The 19672-nt window shown below is 31.5% G+C and overlaps 1 protein-coding gene across 1 annotated transcript; it reads right to left on the bottom strand.

The window, feature by feature from the left end:
• Nucleotides 1-6024: 6024 nt before the first annotated feature.
• LOC132716328 (uncharacterized) lies at nt 6025-18454 on the bottom strand. The gene is made up of 7 exons (XM_060699581.1): nt 18315-18454; nt 17097-17255; nt 13240-13415; nt 10942-11013; nt 9150-9246; nt 7778-8481; nt 6025-6398 (listed from the first exon to the last, which is right to left on the bottom strand). Exons 2-7 carry the CDS (start codon nt 17245-17247, stop codon nt 6258-6260), a joined length of 1341 nt encoding a protein of 446 aa, XP_060555564.1. The 5' UTR covers nt 17248-17255; nt 18315-18454; the 3' UTR covers nt 6025-6257.
• Between the last annotated feature and the right edge of the window lie 1218 nt (nt 18455-19672).

Here is a 19672-nt window from a genome sequence, read left to right as displayed (position 1 = left end):
TTCCAGAAAATAGATACTTCAATAATTGGTATATTTAATGTAGTAGGCAACAGTTTATGTCATGACAGCCATGTGAAGTCATGGCTGACAATTTAAAGAATGTAAACTTGTGTATAAGACGTACTTTTGATAGGATAAAAATACACAACACCTTTGTTTAAAGTATGTTTTCATTTCATATTCTTTCAAGCATATTCTCTGTAAACCATATGTTGGAGATTATTATCTTAAAATACAAGGGGAGTAAATCTTTGATAAATCTGAATATGTTCTTGTATAAGTTGCTTCCCTTGCAGTGTGTATTTCATTTTTGCGACGGACGCGCCCTCAGGCGCGTTCAGAGCTAAGTCATCTACACATGGGATTTCGTTGGCTACACTCGCGCAATGTGTCCTAAACCAATTAACAGCCCAAGAAATAGTTCATGAATTTGATCCTTCAAAACTCCCATACTTTGTCTGGATATCTTAATGTCTTCCATATTTAGCCTTTTCAATTTCAAATTAAGTTATCCAAGTTAAAATATGAACGTATATTATTGATAAAAACGTTGTAGTCCCGTAGTATTATTGCGCAATATGCAAATTACTGCTGAAACGATTTACCGCTGTTCGAAAAAGTAGGACAGCAAATTATACTACAATAAAGGTGTAACCTCTGAGTTCCAAGACATTATTAGTAGGAAATAAATATTTCTACATTATACAAAAAACATTATTATTAACAAATCAAAAATTTTCCCTGACTCAAGGATAACTCGCGCATTAATAAAAGAAGAACTATTTTCGTGACTCATACCGCGGGTTTAGCTGAATATTCAGCAGTGATTAATATATTTAGATACAGTACAATGGCTAGTATAAATATCTATTTTTTGAAAATGCATGTAAGACACTTTACCGCCATGTAGTCTTTTCATGGTAAGGAAGTTATAATATCAGTTCTACTTCCGATTCTTGTGGTTTGTTTACATATTTTACTAGGTCATGATATGAGTTAACCTTCGCTATTCTAAAAAATAGATTCTGCTTCACCGGTTCTGATTTTTGGACAGGCGATTAGGAAGTACACATTACACATGTAATTAATAAACCAGCGGTTTACATGCAATACTTTAAGAAATTCTATACAATTGTAAGAAGCAAACAAGTTGAAAATGGAATTTAGTGTGAAGTTGAAAAGGACAACTAAACACTGTAGTGCTTAAGTGACATTTAAATTAAAATAAAAACGATGTGCTCTGGCCTCTACATCTTTACCTTGTAAATAAAAAAAATCTAAGAAATACACTATTAATTGCTGATGATTTAACCATTTTTTTTTAATGAGACATATCCAAGAGAAATAAAAATACAAATGACTTATATTTTATTGTCTGTATGCCCACTATGATATAACACGAAGCAATTCTAAATAGCATTCTCAATGTATAATGTATTATGTTTGAAGTTTATTTGCCTGGATTTATTCTAGAAATATTTCGTTGATAGTTTTTTTTCTATTTACATATCATTTCTTAGAATAAATCGATAAGGACACTGATTTACAAGTTTGACCAGAGTTTTTAGGCATAAATTTCATTCTGTATTTAAGTGCTTGAAAGTAGAAAATCTGAATTATATCAATTTGGGACACAAAATATATTGCTCTACAAATCTCGAACTTGTATGGAACAAATTTTCTCTGTTATATATTTTGTGTTTTGTTTTTGTTTTGTTTTTTCTAAAAGAAGCCTTAATGTCTCTCCGGTTGCATGTCCGTCGCATTCAGTGCTGCAGCACTTTGATTTTTGTTTGGGACCAATGTTTTTACTTCATACAGCAGCATGGCTTAAAGTAGCTACATACATACATGTATTTAAACTTCACACAACTTGTGTACTGCTCTTCTGTGTTTGTCATTATAAATTTTTCATCTTTAATTACGATTTATCCCACAAGAATTTAATTTTACTCTTCACCTACTGGAACAAACATCCCAGCAAATTTCAGCTGGACACTCAGTTTTTGTATTTTACTTTTAAAATCCCTAAAAAATTCAGCTCCACTGTTCCAGTAGTAATTTTTTAAGCCAATCAAATTAATTATATAAATTAAGCAGGACAAGGTTGAGCATAATAACAAAAGGTTGATATATAAAAAGTTCTAATAATCACATTCTTGCTCTACTATATTATGGAGTTACAAATAAAAAGAAAAGTAAAATGTATTGCATAGATGAAGCAGCAAGTTCTGGTTTGCTTGCTATATTCCTCCATTATAATTTTAAGGAAGGCTTTCATTCAATGCTTTTACAGCCATTAACAAACGTTGCAGGTTATGTAATAATTTTATCTTCCAAATCAGTATCAGTAAAATATGAAGTTGCTTCTTAAAAATTGGATGAAATTTACTTATTTTTGCAGATTTCTGCAAACTATTTATAACTTAAATTAATGTATGATATTTTAGGATTGCTGAACCATTTTAATTTTCACTGTGGATGGAAACAGTGATCTATTTAAATAATATTTTCAAGTAGCGTTTAATTAAGCTAAATGTTTTACCATGTGATGTACATTTTATCTTTTATAGTATTATTCTTAGAAATTAATGTACTTTATTGAAAGAAAAAAAAAATATTGGAATTATTGATTTGTGAACTTGTTTTGAAATAAAGATATTGTTTTACTTGAAGCAAAGTTTGTTGTTATTTTAGACATTCTACCACCACAATTTGCTCTCCCTTTCTGTTATATGATGGTAAAAGAACTGGCACACAAAAGTAAGGGTACAACCATCATAGGCAATATTAGAACTATTTTCTTTTATCATATTGTATCAACAATAATGTACTGTCTAATTTGCCCAAGAGACTACACTAACAGCTTGGTGTGAAAGGGTCGTAACTCCTTTATTTAATATGAGTTACAACCCTTTCACACCAAGCCTCCACATGAAGTAAGCAACTTTTGTGTTTTATAGCGCCCACTAAATTTCCCCCATTTTCTCACTATATTTCTACATGTGAAGTGTCTTTAGCTCCCTGCAACTAGTGACTGCTAAATAGTCCACTCTTTGTGATCAATCTTTTTATCAAGCAACCATTTTTATCTTTTAAGTCTGTGTTTTTACAGAATGCCGCCCCATGTCGCCAATTAAAAACACAATGCAATGTAAAAACTTTTAATTCCCAGTCTGCAAGCATATGCAAATGAAGAAATGTGTTATGTGTATTATTCAATTAAATGGATAAAACAAAACAATACTCTGTCCATACTGTACGGGCGTCTTATGCTGCACTGTTGATATTTAGACTCCAGTGAATTGACCCTTGAAATCATCACAGTGAACATTTAGTGTTGAGAAACATTCAAGACAAGTTAAATTTAAAGATGGAGGAGCTTAAAAATCTGGGGGAAAAAAATCAAACCTGTACATAATGGTTCATCATAAGTTTTTTCTTCCAAATTTTATAATGGGAGTCTGGAAGGTATAATAAACCAGTGTAAGTTATAGTTAAAAGAATAATTCACCTCAACACCAGGGCAAGTTAAGAATATTTTATTAGTGTCAACTAGTTTCAGTCAATACTTGACCTTCATCAGGACCAATGTATAATAATAAATGGGAGCAGAAATACTTAAAGATACATGTTTCATGAATAAAAGATGATTTTTGGTGTTTCACAACTGCTTAATAACATTTTTCATGATTATTATTTTTTGATTTCAGATGGCTAAATCAATACCAGATGGTTTTTTGCAGCAGGGTAAAACTAACAGAAACACCAGTTACAAGAAATCAATAGATAGTAGCATGTTAGTCTATTCATCATATAACTCCTATAAATTATACAATTAAAAATATTACTTAAAATGAAGGAAAAGAAATTTTCTTTTGAAATTATTCATGACAGTAATCATCAGAAACTTAAGACTCAACTTTGTGTGTTTGTTTGTTTTGGGTTTTATGTCACATCGACACAGAATAGGTCATATTGCGACGTTCCAGCTTTACTGGTGGAGGAAGACCTCAGGTTCCCCTCTGTGCATTATTTCAGGCACAAACGGGCACCTGAGTAGAACCACCGACGTTCCATAAGCTAGCTGGATAGCTTCCTCACATGAAAGAATCCAAAGTCCCTGTCAGGATTTGAACCCACAGCAGTGAAGGGCAAGTGGTTTGAAGTCAACGACCTTAACCACTCGGCCATGGACGCCCCAACACTCAACTTTAATTCCTTTTTGTAGCTTGTCTGTTTTGAATAGAAAGTCAAGCTAAAGCTTTAAAGTTATGCTTCTTTTTAACTTACTTTGCCTATCGAGTAGGATGATTTCCAAATAATTAAAGCTACCAACATGAAACTTGATATTTGCTCCTCATGGCAAGATGCAGCTGAAAGATAAGGGGCATAATTCTTATAGATATGTTCATTGAGTAATGGCCCTTTTTACTTAGAATTTATTTCAAAATTGCTAATAAAGTAGAATGATTTCAAAACTATGAAATATATCAAAAGATTGCTTGGAATACAATGACAAGCTACATTTGTGAAACAAGGGTCAATACTCTTACAGCTTTATTTTTGGAGTTACATTGTATTCATGCCCCTTTTTAACTTGAATATTTGCTTGTTGTTAAGTATCAAAGCTACCAACATTTAACTTGGAATACTTATCATGACTGGCATGATTGTAATACAAGAGGCATTATCATAAAAGCAATATTTGTAGCAGTAATGCTCCTTTTAACTTACAATATTTATGAAAACTGATTATCCTCTAACACTTGATGAGCATTTTTGCTCTTGTTTTGCTACTTTTACCAAGAAATATCAAAACAGAAGTATCCTTATGAATGAAATAAAGTTTTTCGACATTTTTAAGCTCCTTTAAGCTCAAAGGGTTTTTCTCATGGAAATGTGTCATCATTATCCATAATGTCTTTAAACAACATCTTCTAAACAACAAAGTAGATTTTTTTGAAATGATACTCTAAATGGTTCTAGTCTGATTCATAGTAGATCTCAAATGGCCTTAAAAATAAAATCTTTAGAAATCTCCTGTACCATGTAGCATCACCTTTTAAGTTTTATAAATTGTGTCCCTAGGGTTAAAATTGGCCTCACTTGGGGCAACTCATCTATTAAGTGTATAAAAATTTGTTTTAGTTTGATTGTTTTGGAAGCTGTTAGCTTATTGAAACATTCTCAAATCAGTTTCGAATCAGCCAGTACTAAGCAATGAATGTAAAGTTTAATGCTCGAGGAAACGACTTCCCCCCCAACAGGGTTTGAACCCACGCGGCCAATGATTTTTAGATTATTAGTATAATGCATTAACCATTCAGTTATGCCACCACCTACTTGTCTATTTGGACTTTTTGTCACACATATTAAGGCATGTATGACACTACAATGTCTAGAGTTAAGAAAGTAGTGTCGCTCAGTGGACTTCTACAAAAGATACATTAGAAATGCCCCTGGGGTCAAAATGGCTTTTTCTTTTGGTCCACACATTTTTATTTAGACTTGTGTAGTATTGAATATGTATTAAAATCTACCATGAAATAACAGCCTCTAAAAAAGTTAAGTAGATCTTGTCCCCAGGGTCAAAATTGGCCCTGCCTTAGGTATCATTTAGTTCGAATAGACTTCTGTAGGAAAACACACAATTAAGTCTTGCAGAAAACTACAATGCATGAAGCACCTTTTAGCTGACTTGGACAGATATGTTTATATCATGCAGCTTGGGTCAAAACTGATACACCCAGAAGAAGTATAAACTATTTAAAGTGTTGTAATGAATAAGGCTTATTTTTTCATTTTAGTCAACTTAAGAATGAAACTGCATTATAACAATTATGTCATTAACCTAACTAGCTCCTGCAAATGTTTCACAGAGATGTAAATGTGAAAACAATGTTCCAAACATATTTTTACCATGTACCTGAATCACAGTCATTAGGGCTATACCAGTACCAACAAGCACTTAGTTTACATAAAATCAAATTCTTTGGAAGAAGAAAACACATAAATATCCTATGAAAAGCTGCATACTTAAAATTTAATTCAAAAATAGAAAATATTTATGATAATATGAAACTGAAAGAAAACTCTAACAATATGACAGTTATAAATAAATTAATAAATAAAAACACATGTTTTGACAGAAATAAACTTAATAAACTAGATGTCAAAAAGGGAGATAATTACGCAACAAAAATGAGTCAAAACTGGAATGTACACTTATGTTTAACATGAACATACAAAAATGATCACATGACTGCAGTTTGAGATTTTACAGTCAGTTTTATCTGTCGAAGATCCTCGGAACTGAATTTTGGAGTAAGCACTACATTATCATAGTCAAAATCTTCATCTAGTTTGAATGGCTGGACAAGATCTGTGCTCTCTACCTGAAATATATTTACAATCAATAAAAATATGTTATCAACATTATTTTATAAAGTTTATATTACTTGTTTGTTAAACAAAAGGTAAAAATATTTTATATAGTGCATTATCTTATGGTGAAAGCAAAGTAGCAAGAAAGGGGTATTGACGTGTATTTTTGGGTGTTAAACTTTCCCGCTAAATATAATCCTATAATTTGATTTTTTTCTGTTCTTTTCTATAAACAGTTTATAATGGAATAAATTTTGATAAAACTGTGATACTTTGTGTGTATTTGAGTTTATTTATACTCGCCACCGGTTGCCCATATGGTCGAGTCCTCCAGAAGAGTATTAGTATTATTAAATTTACATACTAAAATCAAAATCTATTTCCTTTGAATACAAATGTAATCATTGTTATTAAGTAAGTATAGCTTTATTTCTCTTACTTCAAAAAATTTAAAATAGTATGTAACTGTATAAAGACAAAATATACTGATACATTTATATTGAAGTGAAATTTGACAGCATAATAATAACATTTTTTGATGGACTAATAGTGTTTTATGTATTTATTACAACATTAAACATTATAAAGTAATTAGATCACCAAATGGTTTGCAGGGTTAGTAAATTTACACCTATTTCTCATTTTGATTGGATGAAATTGGCATACTTATATAATTTATTGCAAAATAAGGAAGAAATTTAAAGCTACATTAAATAAAATATGTAAACATATTTTCCGTCGGCTTACAAACCAAGCTTTCTATAGGTTCGTTTTACATTTTAACAGTATTGTTGTAAATCTCATTAAAATTTGTCCTTAAGTTATGATTTTAAAAGGAAAACCTCACGGTAACACAAAAGTTCGTATACGAATTTTAACATGCAAATGAAGACTTGTATAATTAGCTTGTGTATGTGCTATGTCACAATAGTCAAAATCAATTGTAACCATGTGCATCACAGCAAATAGGAGATATTCTTGTGCAAACAAACTTTTACTGTTTTAGTTTGACGGTGCATTAGCCCTGTTGTTTACAAAAAAGTAATCATCTCACAAAAAGATTGAATTTGTATGAAAACATCCGTTATATAATGCGGAAATATACCATTAAATTCTGAATTAAATTAAATTAAATGCTTGTTGATTTTCTATTGATGTACAGATGACCTAAAGGCAGAGATTCTCATGCAAATAGAAATTGTACTACCGATTTCGCCACAATAAGGTTGTAGATTATGGCTTATAAAACTCATTTTGGTTGTCTGGACACCAAAATATGAACAGGAGTCAATATGAAACATATTTATTTAATGAAATGAAGCTATTGCTTTTTTTATGAAATTCATCAAATGTAGCTTTAAATATTCTTGTTGCCATATAGGTCAATTACCTGTATGTCAGAGTTCACTGATGATTCTCTGAAAGTTGCCTTAAAGTCCAGTAATCTGTCATTCTCAACACCAGGTTCATCATTTCTCTCTTCTACTTGACCAGGAAACACAAGTTTATCAAAATCAACTGCCCCATGTTCTTCTATACATGTGTTTTCATTTGTCTTCACAATCTGCACATTACCTTCAGAATCTCGTAAACTGCTCCTGTATATATCATCTAATCTTGCTTTCACCTTTTGATCTGGTACATTCATTGTCTTCAAATCCTCTTCAGTTATTTTCACTTTAACATCATTAGTCTCTGAGTCATCACACAATAAATCAATAGCATCATTATCATCATCATCACTGTTAAAGTTTACATCTTCAGATTCTGTACTAGCTTCTTTCACCTCTGGAATATGCTGTTGTTTAGGTTTTTTATTTTTATGTAAGAAGTTTGCTATGTCCATTTCAGAACTTGCAGCTTCTAATTGTGATGTATTGTCTGGAGTCTGCTCATTTTTTTCATTTTGTAAATCGGCAAGAAAATTTAATAATAATTTATCAGTTGAATTTTCATCTAAAGATAAGTGTGAATTGAGCATGTCTGTGACATCACCATCATCACGGAAACTGTTTGAACTAGCTTTGACTGTATGAACTCTTTCAGGAACAATATTAACCATCTCTCTGGCAGCACTGTTTCTAGTGGAGATTCCTGCAGTATATCATATTTTAACAATATTTTTATCAAATTAACATTGCATGTATGTTTTTGGTGACAAGAATACATTAAAACATTACTAAATAACTAATAAGTTAGATTGAGTAACAGGCAAAACTCAAACAAATTCTAAAATTTGACCTTCAAAATTAAGTTTATGAGTCAAGTTTAGTGTGATGTTAAATGGACCATCTTGTCATAAAGGTTGTTGTGCCTAGTATGTAACCGATCCTGTCAAAAATTATAATCCATGGTAGCAAAAATCAAGCAAAATCTAAAAACATTTTACCTTGAATGGCAAGATTGATGGTTCACGGTCAATTTCAGTCTAATTTACTTACTTGAAGATCCTTTCATAGGGTTGTTGTGTATGGAGATATTTCATTATGAATTCAAAGAATTATGACCAAAGTTAAAGTTTGCAGATGACAACAGGAATGACACCATTAATGTAGCACTAGGTCATTTTTTTAAAATAAAATTTAATGAACTCAAGATAATAAGTCAGATAAATGCTTAACATTTCTACAATTATATAGATTTTTAAAAATGTATATCAAAATGAAAAAAATGTGCAAAAAATAATACTTTTTTTTTTATATATTATAACTGTAATCTGAAAGCATAAATTTTCACTGCATGAGAAAACATAATTATTTTACCTGAACTGAAACTGGCTGAATAACTTTGTGTAGACATATCTTCAATGACATCAATATCATCATCACCATCGGCAACAGGATCAACAAAATTGTCAAACTAAATAAACACAAAAATTTCATTTACATTCAATCAATCTTTGATATGTTTAAATGAAATACAAAAATCTTATTAACCATCTTGATGACGGTAAGGGATCACACTTCTTCTTTAATTTTTGTATGGGTTCTTAGTCATACTAACACGGTTCATAGCTTTACTAGTGGAGGAAGACCTCATAGGCTCCACTGTGCATAATATCAGGAACTAGCTTGCAACAGAGTGGAACCACCAATTTTCTCTCAACTAACTGGTAAGTTTCCGTGAAATAAAAACCCTGTCAGAATTTGCATCTACTTTGGACTTGGACTCAGAAAGTTTTCTGATTCAGATAAACTTTTGCCACAGAGGTACCAATTGCTGAAGTAAGCAATTTATTTAAAAAAACAAAACAACAAAAAATAAAACCAGCATCACCTAGTGACAAGATTAAAATAGATGCCTTCATTCAGAATTGCACCAAACAGAGGAATAAAACATAGAAACAAGTAAAAGAAATCACACAAAAAAACACTTGGATATTCAACATTCTTGAACTGGCATTTCCATTTAAAGTGGCAGCACAAATGAACTCATACAAATGTTCACTTGAAACAATTTCAGGCATTTTTAGTAAACAAATTAAGTATGAGCAGGTATTAAAAAAAACAATGTTAAGACAACTGCACTTTCTTGACTTTGTCTATCTAACTTCAGATAATGACCTCAAACTCAACAGTATGATACAAGAACAGATTCAGTATTTCCATATAAACCTACACAACAAATTTATGGTCAGTGTGTGTAATTTAGAATTGGTTCATGTTGTCAGGCCTAGTATTTAAAGTGACATGATGCCCATCTAAGGGCCTATAATGAGAGAACAGGTGAAAGTCAAAATTAGTTTTCATTATGCCATAATTCCTTTGAACTTTATAATTGACTTCGCATGGACGATAAATAACTAACATGGCACAAGGGAATTTCAATAAATATCCATTGGATACGGGGCAGCCTTTTATATTATAGGCAGATTTATATTTAATCCTTAACATTTTCCAGTATCAACTGCTGGTCAATCAGTATTATAACAGTCAATGTTTTGAAATTTTAAAGAAATTTTCAGTCAATTCAGTTCAACTTGACACTGAAAAATAATGAGCATAATGTCACTTCAATCATAATACTATCAACAAAGACTTTTAGTCCAATGTAAAGTAAATACATTTGTTACTCCTCATACACTGTTTTTGTGTACAGCAAGGTCACATTGAAGAACTATTTTCAATTGTTCTAATTCCAAGCTGATCATGAATAATTGGTGAGGGGTTTCAAATGTCGACTGCATTAAATTTATTTGTTGGCAAAGTTCCAAATTTTAAAAGTAGTAACATTTTGTCAAAGTTATCATGATATTAGTTCCATTTTTTATTTTCGATACATGTACATATATCTGAGTAGAAACCCACAAAATGGGATCTCCACTTATTCTTAATTTTCAGTTAACCTGAATTTTTGCTACTCTGGAAATTTTGTCCAGTCCTGACCATGTCCGGTTAAGTGAGTTTTTTACTGTATTTGTTTTACTCTTTACATATTGTTCTAAATTACTTGCTTGTTTACATAATTATACAATCAAACTACATTAAAATTACTGAAAGTTGAAGTCAAACTGAGAGGGAGTTACAACTCCACATGGTATAATGTTATATCTACCTTGACTAATGAGCCTGTTTTGATGACTTTTGTCTTGTTTATTCTACTAGTTGTGTCCCCTTCACATAAAATCTGTAAAATAATAAGCTTGATAAAAAGATCCAGGCATAATGATACTAGCATTTTGCAATATTTTACAATATTATTACATTTAAATTAGAAGCAAAATAAAAAGACATAAATTCACAAATAATTTTGGGACCAAACATGCTTTAAGAATAATATACCGTATAAGTACTTTTTTCTGCTGGAACTTTATTTCTGCTATTTCTGCGGTTCGTAACGACACCGCAGATTTAAAAACCGCAGAAAATTAAGCCTTCCCATATGTCTATGTCGGAATATGTCAACTACCAGTACTGTATAATTACATTACCCTGTACTGTTATCGGCTTTTATAGATAATTATGTTTCTTTATGTATCTCTCATGAATAAAATATTAGAAAATAAAGTTACTTTAATTATTCTTTCTGCTTAAATAAATATCATGTTTGTATGATTTTCGCTCACCCTAAGCTTTTTTTTTTTTGTAAAATAAAACTATTATAGTGTGACGGGTGCAATAAACAAACCCTTTTGGATTTGTACAATATCTTGTGTTTACGTGCAACTATACCATTGTTTATTTTTCACACTACATATCTATACACATGCAGTATTACAATTAATTGTTGTCATTGCACGTTGTTAAATTTTGTTTATTAACATTTATATACCGATACATGATGATTATGATGAAACACGTTGTAAGTCGTCTGCACGTTTACCGGATGTAATGTACATCAACAAATCTTGAAATGTTATCTGTTTGTATGGGTTAATTTTGTAAAAATATCTAAATTAAAACGCAGAAATAAAAAAAAACATCAATGCGAAATGATGACACCGCAGAAATAAGATACGCAGAAATTTAAAACCCCTTATTTTAACAAAAATCGCAGAATATTAAGCCCGCAGAAATAAGTACTTATACGGTACTTCTTTTAAAATGAGATATTGAAAATTATCAATGAGAGGTGTATATTTGAAATATTATACTGTTTGAAACTGAATGGTTTCTATTTAAAACATGCATAGATATGACAAAGATTTTTGTGATTTAATTAATGGACTTAATTAAGAACATCAATTTCATTAGTGTCTTGGTAACATATGACTGGTTTAATAGAAAACTATATTATTCAATGCAAAGTAGAAAGAATGTTTGTAGTGAATACAGACTATATTTCACTCCAAAGTAAGAATCTGTATTACATGTATATTTACATTTGCATTTTGTGTTCTTGAAACTATCTATAAAATTCCCACTTATACGGAGATATAGAATATATTCAATGATTTCAAATTTATATCCTTTATTTACTGCATTGTATAATAAATTGGACAACAGCCCTCTATTGCCTGTTGAATTGTTGCTATTGCATGGTACAGTCTAACTTGCCCATGCAACCATGTGTATTAAGCGACTTTTGTCTTAAACGACCATTTTAAATTTCCCTCGATCATTTTCTCTCTATATTTTTAATGTATTAAGCGACTTTTGCTCAACGCGACCAGCGACCACTAATTAGTCACCTAATTGAGAGCAATCATTTTATTAACAGACCACTTTTACTTGTGAAATAATTGTATTTTTAGAGAACGCCGCCTCGTAATGTCACAAGTGTCAACAATCAAAACACAACAAATAAACGTGTGAAAAACTCTATTTCCCAAACCGTTTAAGCGTTAGCAAATGAAGTTAAGTACACGCGTGACATGTATTATCCAATAATATCGAATAAAGAATGCAACGCTCCTCACCTACTGATGTGGTGTATACGCTTCGCTTGTTGACATTTAGACTGCATTGAATTGACCTTGAACCTGATCAGCAATTAAATTAGATGAAGTTTGTTTATTTGGAATGAAAAAATGCACAAAAGAAAAACACCTTTACTAATAGGGTTTTCGTGTTGGAGACAAGGAAAAACAACGGAGAAGTTAAAAAATTCTGGAAAAAATGTCAACATGTACTTAATGGATCAAAACTGTTTTGTCAATAAATATCTAAAAGTTATTTTTTACATTGGCATCAATTTAGATAATCGAGCCTACTAATTATTCAACATTTATATAAAAATTAAGTTGTAAAACATTCCCACCGCATAAGAAAGATGTCATTGGTAAATTTTGACTTTTATGTCATGCTTTGTCTTAAGAGACCGTTTCATTAAGCAACCGTTTTGTGTGTTTCCCTTGCGCGGTCGCTTAATACACGTTTGACTGTATATGTAGTTTATAAAATGACATTTTACCTCTTCTTCGATATCTTGTGATTCTGGTACCTTGACAGGTGAGTCTTTAATTCTTGCCTTTGATTCACTCACTAGATCGGGTGCATTTTCATTGTTTTTCAACAGTCTAGTTTTGTTTCTTTTATCTGAACTTTTATCAACTTGCTCTTTCTTGACAACTTGTTTCTCCTGCATACCTAAAATAGATATTTATATGCACAGAGCATACCTGACAGACCAAGATTCATATAAATTCAAAGACATTCATAGAATGAACCTGAATTAGACATTCATATGCACAAAACAAACCTGAAATAGATGTTCATTTGCACAGAACAAACCTGAAATTGACATTCATATGCACAAAACAAACCTTAATTAGACATATATATACACAAAACAAACCTGAAATAGACATTCATATGCACAAAACAAACCTGAAATAGACATTCATATGCATAAAACAAACCTGAAATGCACAAAACAAACCTGAAATAGACATGCATGTGCACAGAACAACTTAATAATGTAAACATAGTTTTTTTTACCAAAATTAACAGAAAATACCCATTTTTCAAAACATGCAGTCTGAATTCTTAGTCTGGCTGTTGTTGCTACTTATGCCTTTTTCTGTTCTAATAAACCTAATTACATGACTCAAAAATGAACCGGAAATTCAGAAAGAGGTACATAGGTACAGTATAAATAAATACATGTAGCAAAAATCAGGTATTTAATGATATATGAATAAAATAAGCCATAGAAAATAATTTTTAATCAACTCAACTCAACTCAAATAATTTTATTGCGTTAAACATACAATATATGTTTATAGCACATACAACATAACTATAGGCAGAAGACATGGATTTTTCTAGGAGCACAAAAATACAATGTAAAACATATGAATTCATAATTGTGACGTGTTTGAGGTTCTGTAAAACTATTTTCTAATCAAATTTGCATAATATAAATATTTAGAAAGATCTCTTACAATTATTTTAGATTCAGACAATAATAAATTAGTAAATTTCTGCAATGTAGGCCATGTATAATAGTAGCGTCTGAGATATTTTTTTGCGAAGGTCAGCATATTGTGAGCATGTAAACAAAAAGTGAAATTCGTTTTCAATTTGTCTCGAAGAACAATTATTGCATATTCTTTCCAGTCTAGGTACGTTTGTATATCTTCCCTTTTCAATAAACAAGTCGTGAGATGATGTGCGAAATTTTGTAAGCGCAACTCGAAATCTTTTGTCCTTAATATAATCAAGATAACTTTCAAATTCAAATTTATATTTTGTAGAACTGTATGTATCTAGACGTTTAGAATTATTGAAAGAACAATACCAACTTTGATAATAAATGTCTTATATGCGTCGTTTAATTAATGTAGTCAATTAACATACTAAATTGATTTTTCCAAATATACATTATGTATGAAAGTTTGCATTTATCAAGTATAATTTATGTTTGATAAGCCCAGTTACATTTATTAAATGTGTTGTTTCCTTCAACATCAACTTTAAGCATGTGATAGGTTTTAAAAGGAAGCGACATGTCAATAATTCTATCCAATACTTTACCATAATTAATTGTATATGAATGCTCATCCGGATCCTAGCTATAAAGAGAGTCTAAATTTGTAGAGCGTTTGACAGATAATCCCTTTCTACAGACTTTGGAGTGAATAAGTTCAACATCAGGTCCGACATGATGTACATAGATTTCAGCCGCGTACTACCAATTAATCGAATAAGTCGCATTGTTTGACCACGGGCATATCAAGTTGTTTAAAATCGATGAACAAATTATGTAATGAGTGCGAACCGTCCTGGTGTATTCACTTTTGTGTCTGGTTCCAATTGCCGTTTTTCTTTTTTATAAATGAACGCCCAAATATTTAAAAGAATCTACTAATTCTATATGATTGTTATAAAGATAAAAATCAAATTTGGTATGTCGGCCTTTTTCAAAAATCATGGTTTTTGTTTTGCTGGCATTAAGACGTAAGCCCCATGTATTGCTATATTCTTCAATGTCGTTCAACATGGACTGTAGTGAGTTTGGATCGTGAGCAAATAAAACTGCGTCATCGGCAAAAAGTAATAAAAATAATTGAATGTCGCCAATGTTCATTATTCCATTAATATCTGTATTTACATTATTAACAATATCGTTTAAAAAGAAAAGACACAAAATGCTGCTGGCGGGGTCACCTTGCTTCACTCCAATGTTTGAATTTATAAAGTTAGAGTTAGTCGAATTATACCTTACAAACGATTTAACCGTTGAGTACATTGACTTTATAGCCAATACAAATTTTGTACTAACATTTGCATTCATTAGTTTTTGCCACAAGTAAAGTTTATCAAGTCTGTCAAACATTTTTTCCCAATCGAGAAAGGCTACATATATTTTTTTCTTTTCAGCAAGAGTTTTTGAAATAAGAGCGTGTAAAATATAAATACAGTCAATCGTTGATTTATTCTTTTGAAAACCAAATTGATTGTCAATTAACTTTTCTTTCTTATCGGCCCATTTTGTAAGTCGAGTTATAATTAGTTTTGAATATATTTTTGAAATAATGTTATTTAATGTAATTCCTCTAAAATTCTTAGCTTCCCGATTGCCTCCCTTGAATATGGGAACGATTATGCCTTGTGTCCAACTTTCTGGAAACATTCCATGTGTAAAAATTTCATTATACAACTTAACAAGAAATGGAGAAATTATGTCAAATGAGTGTTTAAAAACTTCCGCTATAAGGTTATCAGTCCCCGGACTTTTTGAATTATTTTGAGCAAAAACTGCATTTTTAACTTCTAATTCAGAAAAAACAGCATCTAATTCATTATCATATACAAAATTACTATTAAAATGCGAGCTTGTGTCAGAGGTCGCTTCGTTGCCATAAAGATTATTGAAATGAGTAAATAGTGATTCAATTGATATATTTATTTGTTCCTTTGAATCCGTTTTATACTGCGATTTTATATTTTTCCAAAATTGCTTTGGTTGCGATTTTGATAATTTAGTATACGTTCTCCTTCATTTCGCTGAAATATGCGTTTACATTTTTTCTTTATTTTTATATAACTTCGTTTTTTATTCAAAAACTCATTTTTATTTTCAACAGACTTATTTCTTAAAAAAATATTTCTTGCATTATTTAGCCGCTTACGCGCGTCATAACATTCTTTATTAAACCATTTCTTTTTCCCTGTAATATTTGTAGTAGAATTTTTTTAACCTGTGTTTTCCGAATACACTAAAAGAGTTGTTTTGCATAAAAACAGTAAATCACTACCTTTAACTAACTCACCAACATTGGTTTATCAGAAGATAAAAATTGAAAACCTATTTAAATTCTTGATTCAGGGAAACTGTACAGAAATTCTTTATACATTTAATTGATACAGTAAAGAAGAACATCAAAATATGGTTACACTTATGCTTAAAATGGAAAACTATATTTATATATCTATTTTATTATAATTCATATTTTATGGGTTAATAGGGTAAAAAAATGTTTGAATATAGAGATAATTGTAAGCATTAATGTCTAATGGATTATAAGAAGGGGGTGGCTGTGGCCAAATACTGTAGATAAGGTTGTTGACTTTAAACCACTCAACCTTCACAGCTGTAGGTTCAAATCCAGCTAGGGTCTTTGGATCTCTTGCATATGAGGAAGCTATCCAGTTAGCTTTCAGAAGGTTGGTGATTCTACTCAGGTGCCCTCTAGTGCCTGAAAAAATGCACAGAGGGACACCTGAGATCTTTCTAAACCAGTAAAGCTGGAAAGTTGCCACATGATCCTTACAGAGTTAGTGTGATTTTAAAGGAAAGAAAAACAAACATAATCACAACAATACCTGTTTTAAGGAAAGTAAAGCTGTTTAGAAAGTCCTCATAACTTTGCACAGAATTTCCCATGACCTTATCAAGGGCACTGTACATGGTATCATCTCTATTGTTTTTCCTGTTGTCTTCTGAAGGTGTTGGAGATGGTGTGCCTGTTGCCATGGTTACTTCTGTATAACAGATATACATGTATTGTAATTATATGATAAAATTGATATTAAAGCATAAATTTAGTTTTGGTATTCAGATATCTGTCCCAACATAACAATTGTTTACAGATTCATTATTCAATTTGATATGTGCCAGTCATTTAATGATTTATTTTCATCAGTTTTTGTAAAGCAAAGTCACATCTGTCATTTTGTCAGTTGAGTAATAAGTGTCCTTTTGTCCACCTCCCCCCTAGAATGAATCAAAGCCATAAATAAATGATAAATTTATAACAATTTAAGCTTAATATCTAAAATTTTACTGGGAAGTCTAAGGTCGGGACAGCGAACTGGGCCCAGGCTTTTGGCTTGCCAAGCTATAGACTACACGTGTACAGTTAAAAGAAAATCAAAGAACAATTAAAGAATATAAATTATAGACTTCTATACATATCAATGAAATTTTCAGTGTCAATTCTAGTCTGGTGCCGTCATTTTCAATGTAACTCAATGATAATAGGCTGGGTATTACGATAACGAACAATCGCAATTTTTCGTATTATCCATTAATAATAAGCGTGGAGTATTCTGAATGAAAACAGAAGCAGTGCTTAACACACCGAAAGACATCTTTAAAACAGAAGAATAAATGAGCCGCCTCATGACAAAACCAACATAATGGGTTTGCGACCAGCATGGATCCAGACCAGCCTGCACATCCGCGCAGTCTGATCAGGATCCATGCTGTTATGTTGGTTTTGTCATGACACGGCTCAAATGATTTTGTTTTAACCCTCTTCCTTTTTCATATAGGCTTAGCCTTATCTCATATATTAGGTGTGTTCCTCTTTCAATCTAGATGAAACAATTTATCATTTATACAGAATACAATATTAATAATAATTTTTACACCACCATGAGCTGTTTTTTTTTTAATGGAAAATATATAACATTCCAAAATATTTACTTGGTCCGAACTTGTTTGAGTACGAACTAAACAATTTTCAACACTTAAAACATTACGTAGGAAAATATTGGATTAATCTTTACTCTGTCACACAATTTAATTTATCATTTTACCTGATTGTACAATATTCTTTGAGACAATCTTTTAAAAACGAATAGTTTATCTCACAAAGTATAAAATATGCAATTTAATTATAAACTATTCAGTATGGAATGTCACTGGGCAGCCATGTTGTTTACATACGAAGGATAGCTATTTTGTTGTATTTGACACTGATAACATTAACACAGTATCTGAGTAAAGAACTATCCTTAAACAATCTCTTTTCGGCCGAATATCCGAGGTTTGGCGGAAAATGCCGAGAAGCAACAATCGCGTTGCGGGATACGTATCCGTAGACCCACGCATAGGGGTACGGCACATGGGGGTGAATTTTTTTTTTTATATTTATAGATATATATAGATCTATATCCACATTTAAAAAGATATGCAGAAAAAACCCCGAAAAAAAAACAAAAAACAACAAATGGCCGCCAATTATTTTTGAAATAAAAATTCTATTTTGAAGTTAATATATTAATTAATATGGCAGGTAGAAGAAAAGGACTAGTTTCAAATAAGACTGCTAATAAGTCTGTCACAAGTGTTCAATCTACAATTGAGAAAAGTAAATTATCTGATGTAAATTCGGAAGATTTGCACAAGTCACATGATCATAGTTATAGCATAGCTGATGAAAATTCCTGTTCAATATGTAAAATTGAAGTCATCAATGATGGCATTCAATGTGAACTGTGTGATGGATGGTACTGTATTAGTTGCTCAGGTTTGTCGTCAAGCTTTTTCTTCTTCTTCTTCCAGTATAAGAGCCGGGATCCAAAAGGAACGTAATGATCCAAAAGGCTCTGCGAAACTATGTACATGGTGAGATGGAACACTCTTCCGCTCAGCGATAAAAGTTGTAAAAACTGATAAAAACTTTATTTACAGAGACGTTGTGTAGTGAATTTAGACGGAGGCCGGCAGGCGCGCGCGGAACGCATCCAATGTTTCCGCGGCGGTGACTGTTGATGCCAGGCCATTCCAATCAACAATTGTCCTGGGGAAGAAGGTATTTGTATACATCCTGCCAGTGGTGCGTTCTTGGTAGAAACGTATACGTGTTCTACTGTCACTGGTGTTCTTCTTGGATTGGTTACTCAGTGGTAGGTACTTGTCCTTGGGGATGTCTACTAGGTCATGTTGAATGCGGTACAGCATGCCTAACCTTGCTTCCTTCCTTCTCTGTTGGAGGGTATTCCAATCCAGGCTTCCTTTTATAAGGAATTAACAAAATCTAAAATCAGTGAAAACATAATATGGTATTGTGATGGGTGTAAGAAGGCAGTTCCAGGTGTACAGAAAGTGCTCCAAATTGTTAATAACTTAAAAGAATCACAGGACTCTATTAATCAAAGGTTAAGCAAAGTGG

Source organism: Ruditapes philippinarum, unplaced genomic scaffold (assembly GCF_026571515.1).
Source record: "Ruditapes philippinarum isolate M1 unplaced genomic scaffold, ASM2657151v2 ctg7139_1_1_1_1, whole genome shotgun sequence".
Taxonomy (NCBI): domain Eukaryota; kingdom Metazoa; phylum Mollusca; class Bivalvia; order Venerida; family Veneridae; genus Ruditapes; species Ruditapes philippinarum.
This window is presented reverse-complemented; position numbering and strand designations above follow the sequence as displayed.

What these genes read in the sequence shown, in the direction of transcription:
- LOC132716328 (XM_060699581.1), bottom strand. Translation starts at nt 17,247, where the DNA reads ATGGCAACAGGCACACCATCTCCAACACCTTCAGAAGACAACAGGAAA. An exon ending in CTTTACTTTCCTTAAAACAG is followed by an intron (nt 13,416 to 17,096) that starts GTATTGTTGTGA and finishes TATCTATTTTAG; the next exon opens with GTATGCAGGAGAAACAAGTT. An exon ending in CACAAGATATCGAAGAAGAG is followed by an intron (nt 11,014 to 13,239) that starts GTAAAATGTCAT and finishes ATTATTTTACAG; the next exon opens with ATTTTATGTGAAGGGGACAC.